Source organism: Strix uralensis, chromosome 1, assembly GCF_047716275.1.
Source record: "Strix uralensis isolate ZFMK-TIS-50842 chromosome 1, bStrUra1, whole genome shotgun sequence".
NCBI classification, from domain to species: Eukaryota; Metazoa; Chordata; class Aves; order Strigiformes; family Strigidae; genus Strix; species Strix uralensis.
The window spans coordinates 44074390-44091912 of NC_133972.1; the positions used below are offsets into that span (position 1 = coordinate 44074390).

The 17523-nt window shown below is 39.0% G+C and overlaps 1 protein-coding gene across 9 annotated transcripts in view; it reads right to left on the bottom strand.

The window, feature by feature from the left end:
- Positions 1-17523, bottom strand: part of DYNC1I1 (dynein cytoplasmic 1 intermediate chain 1) — a 201214-nt gene that overhangs the window by 164370 nt on the left and 19321 nt on the right. For 5 of the 9 annotated variants that reach the window (XM_074864053.1, XM_074864010.1, XM_074864019.1 and 2 more), the window contains exons 3-4: positions 16900-17014; positions 13856-13997 (exon numbers count right to left, since the gene is read on the bottom strand). In XM_074864053.1, coding sequence (XP_074720154.1) covers positions 13856-13997; positions 16900-17014 — 257 coding nt within the window. The remainder of the gene's footprint in view (positions 1-13855; positions 13998-16899; positions 17015-17523) is intronic. The other 4 variants (XM_074864080.1, XM_074864063.1, XM_074864072.1 and 1 more) reach the window with 2 other exon arrangements.

Consider the following 17523-nt stretch of genomic DNA (forward strand, 5'->3'; position numbering starts at 1 on the left):
TTCTCTATTTGCTCTGTATTATGATCTCAATAATCCATTTTTTTTCCTTGAATTTAGGACAGTATTAATGCTGGTATCGTTTCAGCTCTCAGTACTGAAAAAGTACCAGATAATTTTGATACAATACATATTCTTTTTTTCCCAGTCAGTAAGGGAATAACCTGAGAAAGAAACCAACAGGAGGAAGAGACCCAGATGTCATACATATATTAAAGGATCGGATGGTAAAGCAACTTGTTACATTTTTCTATTCTGAATTCATGTCCAAAGCATTATGGAGACACTCAGAGCACAGTTTTAAGAGGACAGAGACCATTTCAAAATGTAAGGTAGGAGGTGAAAGGAATTTGAACAGAAGCACTCCCTTTTCTGTATTATTATTACCATGGAAAACCAGGCACTCTGCCATCTGTTACGAAGCCCTGTGGAACCTTACTTCCAGAAAATTTTACTCTGATTGCATAATGTCAATTATGTAGATTAAAAATGTGGAAAAGACTAAAATAAATAAACTAAAAATAAAATAAAATATTTGAACTCTTTTGGAAAGTTCGCAATCTCAGAATGCATTAATGAAGCATGGAGTCTGTCATCTAAAACTGTCTGGAATCCATGAGAACTTCTCAGCTGATTAAAACAACTTTGGGTCTGGCCTCAGTGATAGTATATGAAACATAGAAGGCATAGGTGCCAATACATATACTTATTAAATCACAATCATAAAATGATATTTAATATCTGGAATCATGGACAGATTGCAGTACAACTTGGCTCTGGTAAGCATCCCAATCCAACACTTTTCATTCAACTGGTGTGCTATATGCTGTCAGTTTAGTTCTGACTCTGCTTCCCTGAAGCTAAAATCAAGTCCTCCCTCATATGTTGCTGATGCTGCAGAACATGTGTTCTGCATGACTTCTTTTCTCCTCCCTTCCCAGCTCAAGAGCAACCAGGACTGAAAATCCATGCTTTTGAAAAAGGCTACTCACAGAAAATAACAGCAAACCCCGCTTTCCCAAGGGGCCTCTTGCAGGGTAGAAATCTCTTTGCAGCATTGCAAATCACACCTTGAAGCAGAACCGCAGGAAAGAAAACACCATATTCTGGCATGTCCTGTCACCAAGGGCTGTTGTGCTTTCCAGACCAGGAGAAAACTGCACTGACAGTGTACTGAGTTCCAAGGTATCTGCTGAACTGAGATATCCATATGTGTCCCTAATGAAACACCATCAGACCTGACAGTTTCCAAACCCAGCATCTTCCCTCGCAGCAATAACAACGTCCTAGAATGACCCTTTGTGTGGGAAATAGCTATGCCCTCCTAACCCTAAAATACAGTGAAGGAGTGTGCCATGACTCCACAGATTAAGCCGCACTTGAGTTTTTCAGAGATCAAAGGCCAATCCCATTAAGCAGAGCATAGATTATTACTAAACTGAAACAGAGAGACCAGAAATGAAGGAGGGCCTCACCCACAGCATATGCAGTCACCCGCAGCATATGAAGTCTCAAAGCACCTTTGCTTACCACAGTCTAAAATGATGTGAATGTGACTAGTCTCATTTTATCCATCTGTGGTAGTAGGGGTTCTTGACACTGCAGTGGGTATGGGTATTTACACTATCTTCAGGCAACTAAATAAAGCACTCCAGCAGTGAAATGTGTCACCATGGGCCCTGTGCATATGAACAGAAAGACAGGGGATTGCTCTGTGCAGCATTTCCAAGCACACAACTTCAACTCCAACTGTGCAGAGGTTTTAGAGGTGGTTGTCCACAAAGAATCTGGGGGGGACAGGCCAACTAACTTGGATGGGTGACTTGGGAGGTGAGTAAAGAAGTTGGAGCCAGACTCTTCTTGGTGGTGCCCAGTGACAGGACAAGAGGCAATGGACACAAACTGAAAAAAGGAAATTCCACTTAAACATAAGACAAAACATCTTTACTGTGAGGGTAGTCAAACACTGGAACAGCTTGACCAGGGACCTTGTGGAGTCTCCATCCTTTCAGAGACTCAAAACCCAACTGGACACAGTCTGAGCAACCTGCTCTAGTTCACCCTGCTCTGAGCAGAAGGAATGCCTTCCCACCTCAGCCACTCTTGGCTGTGTGATCCTGTGCTCTCCCTTTCATCTTCCTACTAGCACCGGATGAAGAGCCAAGGGGCTATCTGCATTGACAGGAGAGCTACCTGAAAGCCTGCCAGCTTCAGTCTGCTTCTTGTTTTCTTTTCTTCTGACTTCAAATGCAACTAGTAAAAGAAGTGAGTTAGGAAAAACTAGGAAAAAAAGAGCGAACCAAAAAGCCCAAGACTGCAAAGAACAGCAGGATTCTTGGTTTTGCGTTTGATGCAAGGAAGAGCCCCATGCTTAAAATACAGCCTTGGATTACAATTTCCAAAAGCTTCAGAATTGCTTACATTAAGACCTGTGCACCTGCACATGGATAATATACTGAAAAACAGGTTCCACCCAACTCATATAGTCTTATAAATACTGGATGCAACAACTGTGAGATATGAGACCTATTTTAAAATCACTAGTATAATACAATGCTTAAAATGTGTTTAAATGATTTTTTTCAATACGATACCAAGCATTGTCACCAAATTACAATCCAGTATTATTTGAAATTTCAATATGCAATCTATTGTGCATCTAAACTTTTTTTCTTTTAGTGTCCCTATATTGACAGTATTAATTAAAGGCTGCATAATTATTTAGCTATAAAATTTTAAAGAGTTTTACCTACTTTGTTGTGTTGGTTTCTCCAAAGCTCCTACTGGCTGTTGATTAATTAGAAAATCTGAACTAAGAAACTGTTGCTGAGAAATTACTGCAGATGTTTAAAAATACAAATGCGTATAGATAAACTGTTAGGTTTTACTCCTTTCATTACAGATTTTTATAATTTTCTCCACTACAATTTTCACTTTCTGATATTGCTGTATATTTAAAGTGTGTCTCTACAACAAAATACATCAAGAAAAGAAGATTCAAAGCCACTACTCAGAGATGGAAAAGTACCACTCGCTTCAATTGATGCTTTGCATTTAAGCCACTATTCTGCTGCCATCTGTGCTCTGTTTTGCAGAGCTGTTCGACTTTGAAAGGATTGGCAAAAAGATAATACCTTCCTTGTGCTACTTGTTTTCTGAAGCACATTATAAGCAAGGTGGCTATCAGCAGTTAGGGAGGATTTGTGCCTCACAAGAAGACGCTCACTTACACTTGTAGAGCAGTATGCTCTGACTTCACTGCACATTCCTGTGTTTGGAGCTGGGCTGCTAATCATAAAATAAAATGCCATAATACATTCAGCAAACAAGGAGTTTGGCATCACTCTTGGAGCACAGCCAGATACTTGGGTTTGCATTTACACTTCCAAGCAGGCTGACACCTCTGACTTCCAGTCTTCACCAATAAAAAGAGCAACTACGACATCCCTGAGAGCAGAGTTCTATCTTTCAGCTGCCTGGCAACCATAACAGCCCTTCTCAGAAGGGCATGAGTTTAAAATGCTCTTTTTCTTTTTTTTTCTTTTTTTTTCTTTTTCCTTTTTTTTTTTTCTTTTTTTTTAAGGTATATTTATAAAAAATCACAGACAAATAATATTTTAAAAACATGTATATTTCAAAATTATTTTTAAATCAAGGCTATGCTATGTAATGTATTTAATAATTCTAAAAATCCACTTGATTTTTAAATCAGAATGTACAATTCTGGCATGCCTTTGATTGTAAGAACGTATCACAAGACCAACACCTTGTTGATTCCCATTTCACAGAATTCCACTAATTAAATCAACAGCTAAATTCGATATATTTAAAGTCTGTCCTTTGATTTAAGTCTACATTATAATCTCCTGGCAATGTAATGAACCTTGTCATTCTCACAATTTATATGTTACAGCTACAGAAATCTTAGTCTGCAAATGTTGGTTTACCAGGAGGGTCACTGCGAGCAGCGCGCTGGATCTGCGAGGACAGAAGGTCAAATAGTTAGAAGCTTCTGCTGAGCCTATGAACTGACACAGATTTACTGTAAGCGCTGGATAGCATGAATGGTCATTTTGAAAGTGCAGTAATAAAAAACACATTCAGGAGGGGGAAGGCACAAGTTCTTTTGTTCTTGTAGCAAACCCTGAAAATTCTTTTTTAGAACAGTATTTTCATCTTGTTTTTTATACACAGAGTAAGTCTATGAGACAAAATAGAACTCAAGTGATCACAAATGTAAAGAAAGAACTTGGCAGGGGAAGTTTTACATGTTATCAGGTCCTGCAGATGCTTTAAAGGAACCTCAGTACTCACGTTAGGACACTGATCCGTGGATATGCATACAAGGGATGTTTTCTCATAAACTTCAAGGGGCTTTGGATACAATCGCATAAAAGACAAAGTCACATTTATTAGTCAAATCTAGGAAAAACAATTCATAGCCTTTCAGAGGAGTCAAAGAAGTAACACGAAGACCTACAATTTTTAGGTCTGATACTATTCAGCTGAAGAAAATGATGAAAGATTTCAGCAAATTTTCATTATTGTTCCAGTGCTAAAATCTAGTAACTACTAGCTGGAAGAAGAGTTGGTGTTTCCCTTCCTTTATACAATTTATTTGGTTCTAGAAACAGCAAAATCATTCCAGAATGGGATGAGATTTTTGCTACAACTAGGTTGAAGCAAAAGCTCACTGTATGAGAATTATCAAAAATTTTTCACATCAACAGTCAACATGTTAAAAGTTTTCATGACCCAACTATCTGAATTTTAACAGACTGGCTCAGAAATTATATTCTGATTTTGAATTATTAAAGTAAATAAGTACAACTAAAATTTCTGAATAAAACTCAGTTTTAAATGGAACACCAAAATGTTCTGCTTATGAAAAATTTAGTATGGGATCCTTAGACTGTTTCAAAACTCCTTGAAAAAGAGAAAAAAATGATCTGGAGATTTACCAATATCTTTCCAGTGGCAGCAATTCCCATCTCACAGATTTGAAGAAAATTCCTAAAAAATTAGTTACTGAAATAGCTATTCAGAGCCTCTTTTTATTTTTCCAGATTAAACATAAAATTGTGAATGGGGATTTTCTAAGCGGCTTGTTAATAGGCTAGCGAAGGAGAAAACATCTACATTCACAAACTGTATCAGTTTAACTATGTTAAACAGTTTAACATAGGAGGTGATCTCACACAGTTTAATTAAATCAAGATGAAATTCTGTGCAAGGAAACTGTTTAAGCCGAGCTGGCCTTAGCAAGTAAGTTGTTTTGTTTTAAGAGGATTAGTGTTTTAGTCCCTAAAATCATCTGATTGTCTGACTAAATATATGCATGATATGCCTGGAAATAACTACAGAGAAGTAACTACAGCTGGGCTGATAACCTAAATGGTTAAGTGGGGCTTTATACATTAATATTATTTTCTTCTGGATGCAGCTGGAGCTCAGGTTTCCAAGGCATTTTATGAAGCACCCTGGGAATGGCAATCTTTCCTTCTCCTTTAATTTATAGCATGGAGATGCTTGCTAATGAGAAAAATAATCAAAGATCTGGAGGACTGAACTCTATCCATCCTTTAGGAATGAAAGCATGAAAATCCTTAATGATGCCAGAGGCTCACATGCTAAAAGGATTGCAGATGATTCTAATTAATATGGACCATTCTGACTTTGTAACTGGCACGCACTGAAAAACACTCCCTACTTTCTAGGTCAGATATACAGACACTTGAAAGCAACTGCCAAGTATCAGTCCCTAAGGTGTCTGTTTATGTTTATAGGCTAAAAAAAAAAAAATTGGCAGGAAGAGCCTACAGATATCTAGGGCTAAATATACACTGAATATAAAGGAGAAGGATTGTAGTTCTTGTGCAGGGACAAAAGGAGGGAAAAGACTGCAAGAAACCCGCCTTTGTCCAGCCTTGTGTATCAACCTATGCAGGGCAAGCCATGATGTGTGCAAGCAGCTCAATGCAGCCACTCATACTGAGCAGCCCATGCTTGTGGAAGGACGACCAGCCAGCCCTGTTACTGTCCTGTAAATGGATTGGGAGTGGGAAGCATGAGAGATTTGCAGCATCGCTTTAAAAATCAGCAGAGCTTCTAGGGCAAAGATAGCTTGAGGTAGCCAGGGTCCCCCTGGGCAAGGGGAGGAGGCTGACACTGTCAACTCCTTCACGATGCCAGCACGATTCAGGTCAAGAGAGCTTAAGGACAATTTGGCCTCTAACACTGTTGAAAACCGCAAGATAAAACACGTGTGCCAAGACGGCACAATGATGTCATGGTAAATTATATGGGAAAAAATTTAACAGCTGGGGACTATATTTCTGCCTTACCATGTAATGGCAAACATCCCATATCAAGCCCAAAGCCACCAAAACAGAGTGGTAATGCCAGTATCTCACAGGTTATCCCATTTGCCTCTAGCCACCAAGCAAATGGTTCTCTTGACTCTCTGTAGTCTCTGCACTCCGTAGTGCAGAAATGAGCTGTAAAAGACTCATTTCTGCACTACACAACAGACCCTAGGATTACAATCCTTCTTTTTCTGAATAAAACACCATTCAAGCAAAGGTCACCATAAAGTAGTTATTTTCCCTCGGTCTTTCCTGTAGCTCCCTCAGAGTCTTTACATTGTTCCGTGCTTCCCTTTGGCTCAGCCCATTTATGAAATACGTATGCCACTAAAACAGCCATTTAAAAGCCATTTTGTACATATAAACCGATCTTAAAAAAACACCATAAAAAAAAATATCTGCTACTAATAACCATTACAGCTGCTACTCCCGAGGCAATACAACACAGGCCCACTTGTACTGGTTGCAACTGAGGAAGGATCCCTATCATTTGTGAACATGGTAACACAATGAAATGCTGGTAATGCAAAGCTGAGCAGCAATGATGAAACAGTGTCATTGCACAGAACCTGTCAAATGTATTTATTTAATGATAAAGTAGCTAAGCCCTAGGCGATACAGTTATGTTAGCAGTGGTTTTAGCAGATCTTATAGAAACATGGTTTTGTTAATGTCTATGAGAGATGTTTTCTGTAGCTAAAGATAGGAAATACGCTGCATGGACTGTAAAAGACGATCTACTACAATAATTCAACCTTCCTGTATAAATTAAATAGAGACCAGGATCCACCTTTTTTTTTTTTGCCTTCTTTTATCCATCTAATTAAATAGCAAAGCAGATATTTAAAGGGGAGAATGGCATTCTGATACCCTTTCCTCAGCTTGTTAATGTGTTATATTACTGCACTAGGTAAGGAGCTGTTTAAAAATAAAGCAGTGAAAATAAAAGCTGAGTTGCAAAGTCTGATTTTTCAGGCAAAAAGCCTAAAAGGAACAGAACCTAAAGACTTTGGTGATATTTAGATACACTCATGAGAGATCAGCAAACAAAATCTTTGTGATTTTAAATATTATGTGGTAAGAACACACTTCTTAACTAGAGATGCCTTTTTTTTTTTTTAACTTGACTGACAGTGAGCAAGACGAAATACAAAACTGTGAAAGGGCAAATACAATAATGACATGCTCTGACTCACTCAGTGCCCAGATGCTCCAGAGCTACCTCTTTCCTTTTGATTGTATATCTAAGAAGCAAGAAATGTTTGTCTTTGAGAGTCAGACATGAAGCAACACAGGATTAACACAAGTCTCATGTGTGTGTTTAGATAGTGCATTATAAAGCAGAACACCTAATAACTATTAAAAAATTAGTAAATAATATGCTGCAGAGAAAAAGGACTAGAATTACACCTGTTTCTCCCTGCACTGGGCCCATACAAACTGAGGGTGGACATCAACACAGTGGAACAAAACATACCCTAGTGTATTTCTTTTTATACCCAAATGGCTCAAAGTGGCCATGGTAGATGGAATCCACTTGGAATCACATCTGATGAAAACATACATGAATGCAGACTAATATTTTCATCAAACTTCAAAACAGAATGAGAAAGAAGAAGACATGCTCTTGACTCTCTATCGGTAAGGACATCCAATCTGATGTGAGAGCTGCTACTATATTTTCTGGAATACAATTAGGAACACAGTCAGAGGTCACAGTAACTGCAAGATGAACTGACATAGGAAACAAAAAATTATGCCAACAGCGAAAGCCAAAGGTGATATTGCTCCTCAGAGGAAAGTCCTCCAGCATTACAGACAGCTGTTCTATTTCTAGGATGTACTGTATTTTATCTAGAAATAAAAAACTGTAGTGATGATGAGGCAATAAGGACTCCAGAGTGGTCTAACTTCTATGGCATATTACTGCTACAAAAATGGCATATTACTGCTACAAAAACTCTTTGAGAAAGCCGATTTCCCTTTATTTTTTCTTTTCTTTGCTACCTAATGCTATGCTCAAACTCATTCTCAATGGAACTTTCATTAAATATTTACAGCTTCATCTAAATAAGGACTAACCCTGCTTTACTGCAAGCAAACTTCACACACTTAAGGAAGCTAACCGATTTCAGTCCATCAAACACATCTCAGAACCGTGATATCAATGGAACGACAACATCATTCAGGTAAGAACCATTTAAACTAAGTATTATGTAGTGCCCTAATCCAAATAAGAACAATATACAGAATGAGTAGCCGTAGCCAGACAAACCCACCAAAACCAATGGACTGTGAGAGAAATAGTACAAAATAATCCACCTTGCATTATTTTACAGCAGATAAAACACCACATTGAAGTAACCATCCTCTGAAAGAAGCTACCAGAAGATGAAGAATGCTTCCTATCATCTTTGTCTTTACAGAAGCCCACAAAATATTCAGGTATTTAAGTGTATGGGCAGCAAAATAGTCAAGTTAGAAAGTAAAAGAGCACAGATGAAGATGTTGCAGAAAGAAAGGCAACCGTTAACCTTTACACATCCAAGACAGCTGAGCCTGGTGCAGTTTACTGAGCAGATGGAAGGTGGGAAACCTTATACACAGCCTAATGGGATTCTCATGTTCCAGTACAAAATGCACAGAGGGAAGTGCTACACACATGGGACTTCACTGCAGGCATGCACGCACAACCCAGCTCGACAATAAATGGAATGCTACTGGGCAAATGTACCATTGTAGGGTAATGAAGCTAGCTGGGAACATATAGGAGCAGTGAAGGATACAGCGAAAAAATGGGCCACACAGATAAATCACACCTTGGTCTACAAATGGCACTCCTCCAAGTGTGCAATGCACCAGGCTGAACGCACCCTGCGGGTAATATAAGAATACATAATAATGCAGGCTAGTATTAGCACATGGAAGCTACTCAGGCACAGGAGCACATCCTTCCAGCACAGATATATTTCTGCTATCTTATGTTGAGCTGACATGCAAAGCGCAGATGGACCCTAGTGCTCTGGCTCTACCCATGACAGGGTACTGGGGCTTTTCCAGAGAGCTGCTCAGCCCACAAGACCTGGTATTGCATTGCCTGCCTCTGAAACACTGTACAAGGTTTGTCCTTGGGTACTCCCTCAGATGACAGAAACCTGCCATTCATGGCTGAGGGCTGAGATGGTGAGGTTTATGAATTTCTAAGGTATGTTGAGTAGTAAAACATGTCTCTCCACGGGCACTGTTTCATGACAGTTGTACTATAATAGCTAGCATCCCCTCTGGCACACTAAAGCAGATGGGGAGGGCTGAGATGCATATAGTTATCATGAAGAAGCTCCATATTAATAGCCTCAAAGAGGCAAATTTGTGTTTCACACCACACACTAAGCACAGGAGCTCTTGGCAAATGCCTTTACCTCAGCCCCTTTCTTCACTACATTTACTCAAATCTAGTTAACTGAAATCTACATTTCAGTTGTGTATGTCTATAAGCTGACCATCAGCAATAGGACACTGGGCATTAATAAAATGTTTACAAAATACTAAACAAAACAAAAAAAAAACTTATCCTGAAAGACCAAAGTATACTCTATTCCAAGGAGAATCTTCATGGGATCCTGCAACATTGTCTTGTGGAAAATGAGTCATGTCTGAATACATCGTAACAGAAAGCTTTGTGAATCAATAACCCATCTATCCAGAGTTAGGTATCTGTGATGTAATTTTCCTGTCCTATCTGTGTAGCACAAGCAACACAGCCATCAGAAAAGTGAAGCGGGGTGTGCAAAGCAATGTGGAGATAGGCAAGTTGCTCACTGTGCAACAACAGGGCTCTAAAAAATTGTTCAGAGCAGCCTGATACCTAAGAGAGGCACATACCAAACCTATTTCTTAAGCCCACAGTTATGGTAAAATATTCCAGAATCAAAGTATAACGCACCTCTGCCTACCCAGAATTGATCCCCAAGACTACCAAAAAAAAAAAAAGTTGGCTCTCCTGTCCAACTGAAAGCATTCAAAGAAAATTGTCGGTAGTTTCTAGCACTGTTATTCATCTAATATCTGCTCATTCTTACAGTTGCTGTCATGGCTCAGGGGGAAGCTGGAACACTCCTGAAACCTAGTGTTATCCCTAGTGAAAAGGCTATGACAAATAGCAATGTGTTACCAAAGATCAAGCAGTAAAAAAACCCGTAGAAACCTGAGCTGCACAGGACAGAAATGGTCCCATTATTTAGTGCTATTACACAGTCCACCCCACACCTTCTCCTAATAAGCTGAATGGCATCAGGGAAAAGACAACGCTGCTCCAGCTATCGTGTTGGAGATAATGAACAATGGTCCTGCAGGATAGCAGCACTGCTAGTCTATAGATTGTATGGCAGAAGGGACCATTGTGACCATGCAGCTTTTCCTCCTGTGCAACAGAAAAGCTGTATGACTTTTCTGAATGAATTATTGTTTGACCTATTATCTGCCTGTTGGGCAGGCACATTATCCTGAATGACCAATGTCCAGTGATAGAAGATCCAAGAGAGTCTTTACGTATATTGCTTTAGTGATTAATTTCTCTCACCATTAAAATTTTACAAAGCTTTTCTGGTTTTATATTTGTCCAGCTTCAATGTCAAACACTTTGCTGCTCTCACACACTGCTTGCTGGAGCCCTTTTGCTCGCCATATAACTATTACACTTGCTGAGCAAGTTACCAGTTAGTTATCATCTTATGAAGTAAGATTGCATGAGGTCTGTTCCAGGATAACTACTTAACACTGTCCAAACTCTTCAATTTATCAGCTGTCTTTCCTGAAAAGTGGATGTCAGAAACCTGGATTTCTGGCTAAACTATGTTCGCTGTTCTGTAAGAAATCACAGGTGCTTGCCAATCAAAACATACCTCAGATATACTTGGTGATATTGGGACCAATAGATTAAGTCTGACAACTACCAGAAGTGCCAATAACTCATAGAAGTGTGAAATGGGAACATACAAAGGTCTCTTGCTTTCCTCAAAGCTTTCGACAGGGCCTCTTTCCTGTAGTGAACTAAAATCTATGACTTCACAGCTTTTTCTTTTTGAATGTCCGTATCTTCCTCTAGAGAACACTTCAGCAATGAGTAATCAGACTGTATGCAGGATTTCTGCCAGCCTGTGTGAGCTCGCTATTTCTGCAGCACTGTTAGCAGCCACAATGACAGACGAGCTGTGATCTCCGAGATAGAGGCATTAATAGCTTTGGAATTAATCTGCTCTCCTCTAATGCCTGTGCTCAGTCTACTGTTGTACAGCGAATTTGCTGCAAAATGGGGGAAAACGGGAAGATCTTATAAGCACGATGGCATGACAGGGGATACAGCAAAAGTGCCCTCTCTATCATAGAGGGTGAAATTGAAGGACACACTAAAATGAAGCAGAATAACCTTGCTTATACAGATACATGGGCATTCATAGATGCAGTAGTCAAAATAAGTCAGAAGTATGGTCTAGGAATCTCTCAGAGAGAAAACAGTGGAGGTGATTTCATCCTTTTCACCCACTGTGATGACAGGTCTACCAACATTTTGGTCTCCAGGCTTGACTGCTCTATCACACATGCACGCTTGAGTGTACTCATTCACACACCCACACACTGAACACATCTACCTGCACACAGCGACAAACTAATTCCCACCTAGTACTATTCACAGATTACAGAAATTCCCTGAGGCCTGGAGCAGGTACCATCGAATTTCCATTCCCACAAACCAATCGCTCCAGGCAAACACCTGCAAGCGGCCTTCCCGACACACAACACAGCCCTTTCAATACCAGAGAGGACAGCAAGCAAACTGGTGGACTACAAACAAGGTCTTGAGATTCCCACTGAATTCATAGTATGGACACAACAAGACAGAAAATGGATCCAAAACAAAAGCCCACAACACAGTACACCGTAAGCTTTGAAGAAGATGACAAACTCCATTCTTCTCTATAAGGACACGTAGTCATGTGCTTTCATTGCTTGTTGCTGACAGAGTCAAAAGTGCTAGCATACATCACAGTAAAATAAATTCTTCCAAGAGCATTTCACTACCTTAACAGTTAAAGAGTTACACCATGAAGGTTCAGAAGAAAAGCAGGAATTCCGAAGTGTCCAGCCAGCATTGACATAGCTGCATGTAGGACTGTGGGAAATAACTTTATCCTGAACAGCAGGCTATATTTTGCTTAAAAATACTTTGTACTTTCATTTGCTGAAGTCTACTACATATATTTATGAATGTAGCATTACATTATCTTCTGTGTTTTGAACTGCCATATCTTACAGGCTAGGGGCTTTCCTACTTAACAACCTCCATTTCTTCCAGAGGGTAGACCTGGAAGAAGGACTGAGCAGATTTCAGCAGCATCTGTGCAACCTGCACATCACAACATATGGTGTCTGCATCTAGCTGAAGGGGGACCCAATATACTTCCAGCTTACAGAAGTGCGATTTTTCTAAGCAGAAGGTTGGTGTGGTATGAAATCTGCTGACCTGAAGCTCTGTGACATTGGTGTTGCTATCTGTAAAGGCATGGTGTCCACTCCTGACAACTGTTAACTGTGGAGAGCAATCACTATGTTTTCAAGCCATTAGCAGAGTCTTGGCTCACAGATTTGGATGAGCTGGCAGCTCAGCTTTATGTTGAATTAGTTTGATACAAAAAGAACTATTAGGACCCGTGTTTTTCATTTCTCAAAATATACAGTGTAGTTGCTTGGACCTCTTCTTCCTTGAACATATGCTCCTTTACCAGCATCCTCCTCCTTTCTTTTCTACTCCAGAGTAGGAATTATTTGGTGACTGCCACTTCATTTCCTATTTCAGCCATATGAACAAAGAAGATTGTTCTTGTGCACATCCCTTACACACATCCCACCACCTCTTTCCAACAAGAATAGAGGTTCTTCCCTCCTATTCTGCATGAAACTCGCTGATATCTGCAGTTTCCAAGGCAGAATTGCCAGTTGGTCCTGGGGTGTTTCAGCACATTTCTGTACAAGCTCTTCCCTGCCACCGCAATGCCACACACTGTGATGAGCAGCCACACAAGAACCTGAGGCAGCCTGGCATTACACCTGGGAGGACTTCAAAGGGGACTGGTTATGTGAACAAAGATAACTCACATGAGTAACAGGTTCTACCACTGGGCACTTCCCTTGTTTTTAGTGTATATCCACACAGAATGACAGCTTTCTGTGGGCCATTTTAGAACGTAAATTCAACTCTTGCTTCCAGCATGAGGTACAGGACTCATAGCGTAAGATCCGCTTGCTGCATGCATTTATTTACCTCACATCTGAGACTAGTCTGACTGGATGGTAACACACAGTGGAAAATGCATAAAAAAGAAGTACACATTAGGTATGGCACATTCTCATTTACAGAAGCAAAGGTAAAAATGGGGAAGTAAGAGCAAAGTGAAAAAAACCCACATTTATTCAACACTATTGACTCTGTGTCTTACCTTCCTATGGGTCCCAGATCTCCCGAGTCCTGGCTGCCTGCATCACTGGGTGTGCTCACTGATTTCGAAGAGGGAGACATAGGGGTTGGGACTAAATAATGAAAATAACAGGTATCCCATGTTAACACATGCAGCGACTGCACTGATGAAGAGCAGTGTCAGACAAATCAAAACCAATGGACCAAAATGATAGTGGATGAATGAGTAGGAGAGTTTGAAATGGTGAAAGCAAATAAGGAAGGAAAGAAAAAGAAAAGGAAGAGAGTCAAGTGAATTTTAAGTCTTTTGGAAGTGTTAAAACTGACATGAATTTAGACAGGACTGAAAGCCCAATGGGAATCTACAGCTAATCAATGGAGGAGATATCTGTGGAAATAAAATAGGACTTGTTTTCTTGAGTATAGTTTAAAGTTGACTTGTAAAAGATTTTAAAGGTATGAAGAAATATCAGGGGCTTGTCTTGTCAAAAAACTAAGTGAACTCTTCTGGTAAAGTCAAATAGGCAATAGTACAAGCATACTTTCCAAATTTTGAATTTAAATCGAAAGCCAGTGTCCATTAGATATGGTCTAAGGCTGCAGTGTGGAAATGACATCAAAAATGAAAGCTAAATAAGGAAATCCAGCTAAGTTAAAATCATTTCCCAAAGATGGTGAGAATAGACATTAGTTTGCTCGGTGATTGTGTCTTCTTAAGTAATTTAGGTCATATAAAGTTTCCATTTTGGGCGGGACATGATTTCAACATTCAAGGAAAAGCTTCCCTTGGTTTCAATACTATCTGCCCAAGCTCTATAAATGATTTTCTCTTTGGCTTGCCAGGGCTTTTGAAGCATATTTCATGCAAAGGCAGTTTTGTTTCCTGAAACAGGAAAGGAAGTTCATAGCTCAAGGTCAGCCTGAGTTGAAGCTCTTCAGCAAGGAAATAATAAATAAAAAAGTAAAAATATCCGGATTTCTTTTAAAATGGTTTCTCAAAAATACTTAAAATGCAGAGACGGCTCCAGTCAAGATTTAATGTTAAGTATTCTTCAGAGTAGCCACATTGAATAAAACACAAAAAGGGGGTTTATTGCAAGAGCGAAATTTCCCATTTGGTTTAAATCATGTGCATTTTCTTTTATAGATTTAACGGAGTAAAACTATTTTGTTATGCTCTATAATGTATAATGACAGACCTGTCAAGAGATTTGGATTTTCCATGTGGTCAAACATTTCATGCAGATTCTCACTACAGACTGTCACAGAAATGACTGCAGCATGAGAAGTGAATTCATCTTCGTTGACAGCCCTTTGGCAGGTTACAGGTATGTCATGGCTGTTTATATTCACAGTGGGATCTGGGTATCATACATGTATATGAAGACAGAATTAAAGCCTCCTTTATTTATATTAATGTATATTAATTATGAGTGTATATACAGGGAATGAAAGAGGAGAAAATACTATTGTTTAATTAAAACAAATCATCTTATATGTGGATTTTCATGTTCTTTTGACAGTATCAAACACAAAATAATTAAGATAAGGATAATTTGCAACATGAATATATGTGTTTAGTTAATAATATGATAAGGAAATGTATCTTCATTTTTAGATAAAAATGAGTATTTTAAATGCTAGAACATTAAAAATCTGATTTTATAATATCACTATATAATTTACAAAATTATTACAATTAATACAATTAATTAATTAAAATTAATACAATTAATACAAAAGTGTTATGATACCTAAAAATAACCTAACCATTACTTGTCAGACAATTCTTCTGAGAAGTGGTATTTAAAAGCTTCAGTCGCTATATCATAACTTATAAAAATATTAACTTTTCTCAATTAATGTTGGTTGATGCAAGTTATAAATTGAAATCCCAATTCAGAATGTCACAATCTATTTGCACAGGCCCCCAAGCATCTGTATAAGGTGCCTTCCTAAATCAAGGCTTCGGTATTTTGCCAAATTTTGAGTTTTTCCTAAATATTACAGGCAAGAATATCTAGCGGTAAAATCCTAGATTTAGACCCAATGAATTTAATGACAAGGCTTGATACCTTCAGAGGGCCAATAGCTAAAATAGTGAGAGTGATTCAGGATTCAAGGGAGCAGAAAGCACGGGAAGGGGAGGGAGGAAGAAGGAAGAAGGAAGAAGGAAGAAGGAAGAAGGAAGAAGGAAGAAGGAAGAAGGAAGAAGGAGGGAGGGAGGGAGGGAGGGAGGGAGGGAGGGAGGAAGGAAGGAAGGAAGGAAGGAAGGAAGGAAGGAAGGAAGGAAGGAAGGAAGGAAGGAAGGAAGGAAGGAAGGAAGGAAGGAAGGAAGGAAGGAAGGAAGGAAGGAAGGAAGGAAGGAAGGAAGGAAGGAAGGAAGGAAATTTCTCACTTTAGGGCCATGTAATAAGTGAGACAGAACTTAATTAAGATAACCAGTATCCAGATACTATAAACTTTGCCACGTATTTTTAAACTGAGGACTTCAGATTCTAGAATTGAAACATCAAAACAAAAAAAAATGTTGAGCACATGAAACCAGAGCTAAAATCTACAATAATGAGCTGATGATAAGCTTTTTGCTATTTGTGATTTGTCTTTTTATTTCCGCTCTCCAGTTTTGCTTGATTTTAAAAGAAATTCAGTGGGAGTTCCCACATGACTATGCTCCTCCTTCCTTAGCAAATGCTTAATCTGAATTTTTGAAACAAAACTTGAGGCTAATGAAGTACAGCATTTATAATAATATTTTGTGGGTCATCAGATAGATGTGAGAGAAGCTAAAACAGTCCATCAGAAAAGAAATCACTGCTGGTATGCAAAACCAACCTGCATTACGTTCAGAAAAATTTCTTGAAAAAATGAAACAGATGTTTTTGGCAATGAAAAGTACTTAAAATGCCATGAGCTGGTATATGTGAATGATATTGCAGGCATTCAAACAGAAGAGTTCACTTGACTAATACAGCCAAAAATCAAAAAAGCTGAGCATGCTTTAATAGAAAGAATGCATTCATTGTGGCAGAGCTGAATGCTTTACAGTGTGCTTCTCTTAAATACCTAGAGGTGGTTCTGGGGATATACCAATGCTCTGTAACAAAGCTTCTGTCTCTCTTCTTTTGCGGTCTAGGTCAGAATCTTCCTGAGCTGGCTCCTTCTTTTGCTGTAGATCAGCCTGAGTTAAAACAAAACAAAACAGGAAAGTTTCATCCACACATAATCAGCTCTAGCAATTAAGTGTGTGGAAAATATTTATACGCACCACTGCTTAGGTACACTTTGAAATTCACTTAGCTGCATGAAAAAAAACCCACATCATTTTTCCCTGAATGCACAGGAAAACTGATCTTTGCAAGGATATTTGCAATGATTTTTACAGCACACGGATGGAAATCTTCTGCCTCTCACTCATCAGATGCAACTTATTCAGCTGATATAAAAGCTGACCATAGAATAACAGATATCATCACCCTGAATAAAAATGGCCCCTTCCTATTTCCTCCAGGATCAAGAAATAAAATTCTATTGGACTTCAGTGACGCAGCTGTTACAACTCGGACTGGGAGCCCAGGGAGTCCTAAAGATTTTCTGTTCCCCTCAGGTTAAATTAAGGTTAAACAACACCAAACGACCAGTTAAAATGTTTTACTTGCAGTAGACAACTTATAAACTTGGAAAAGGATA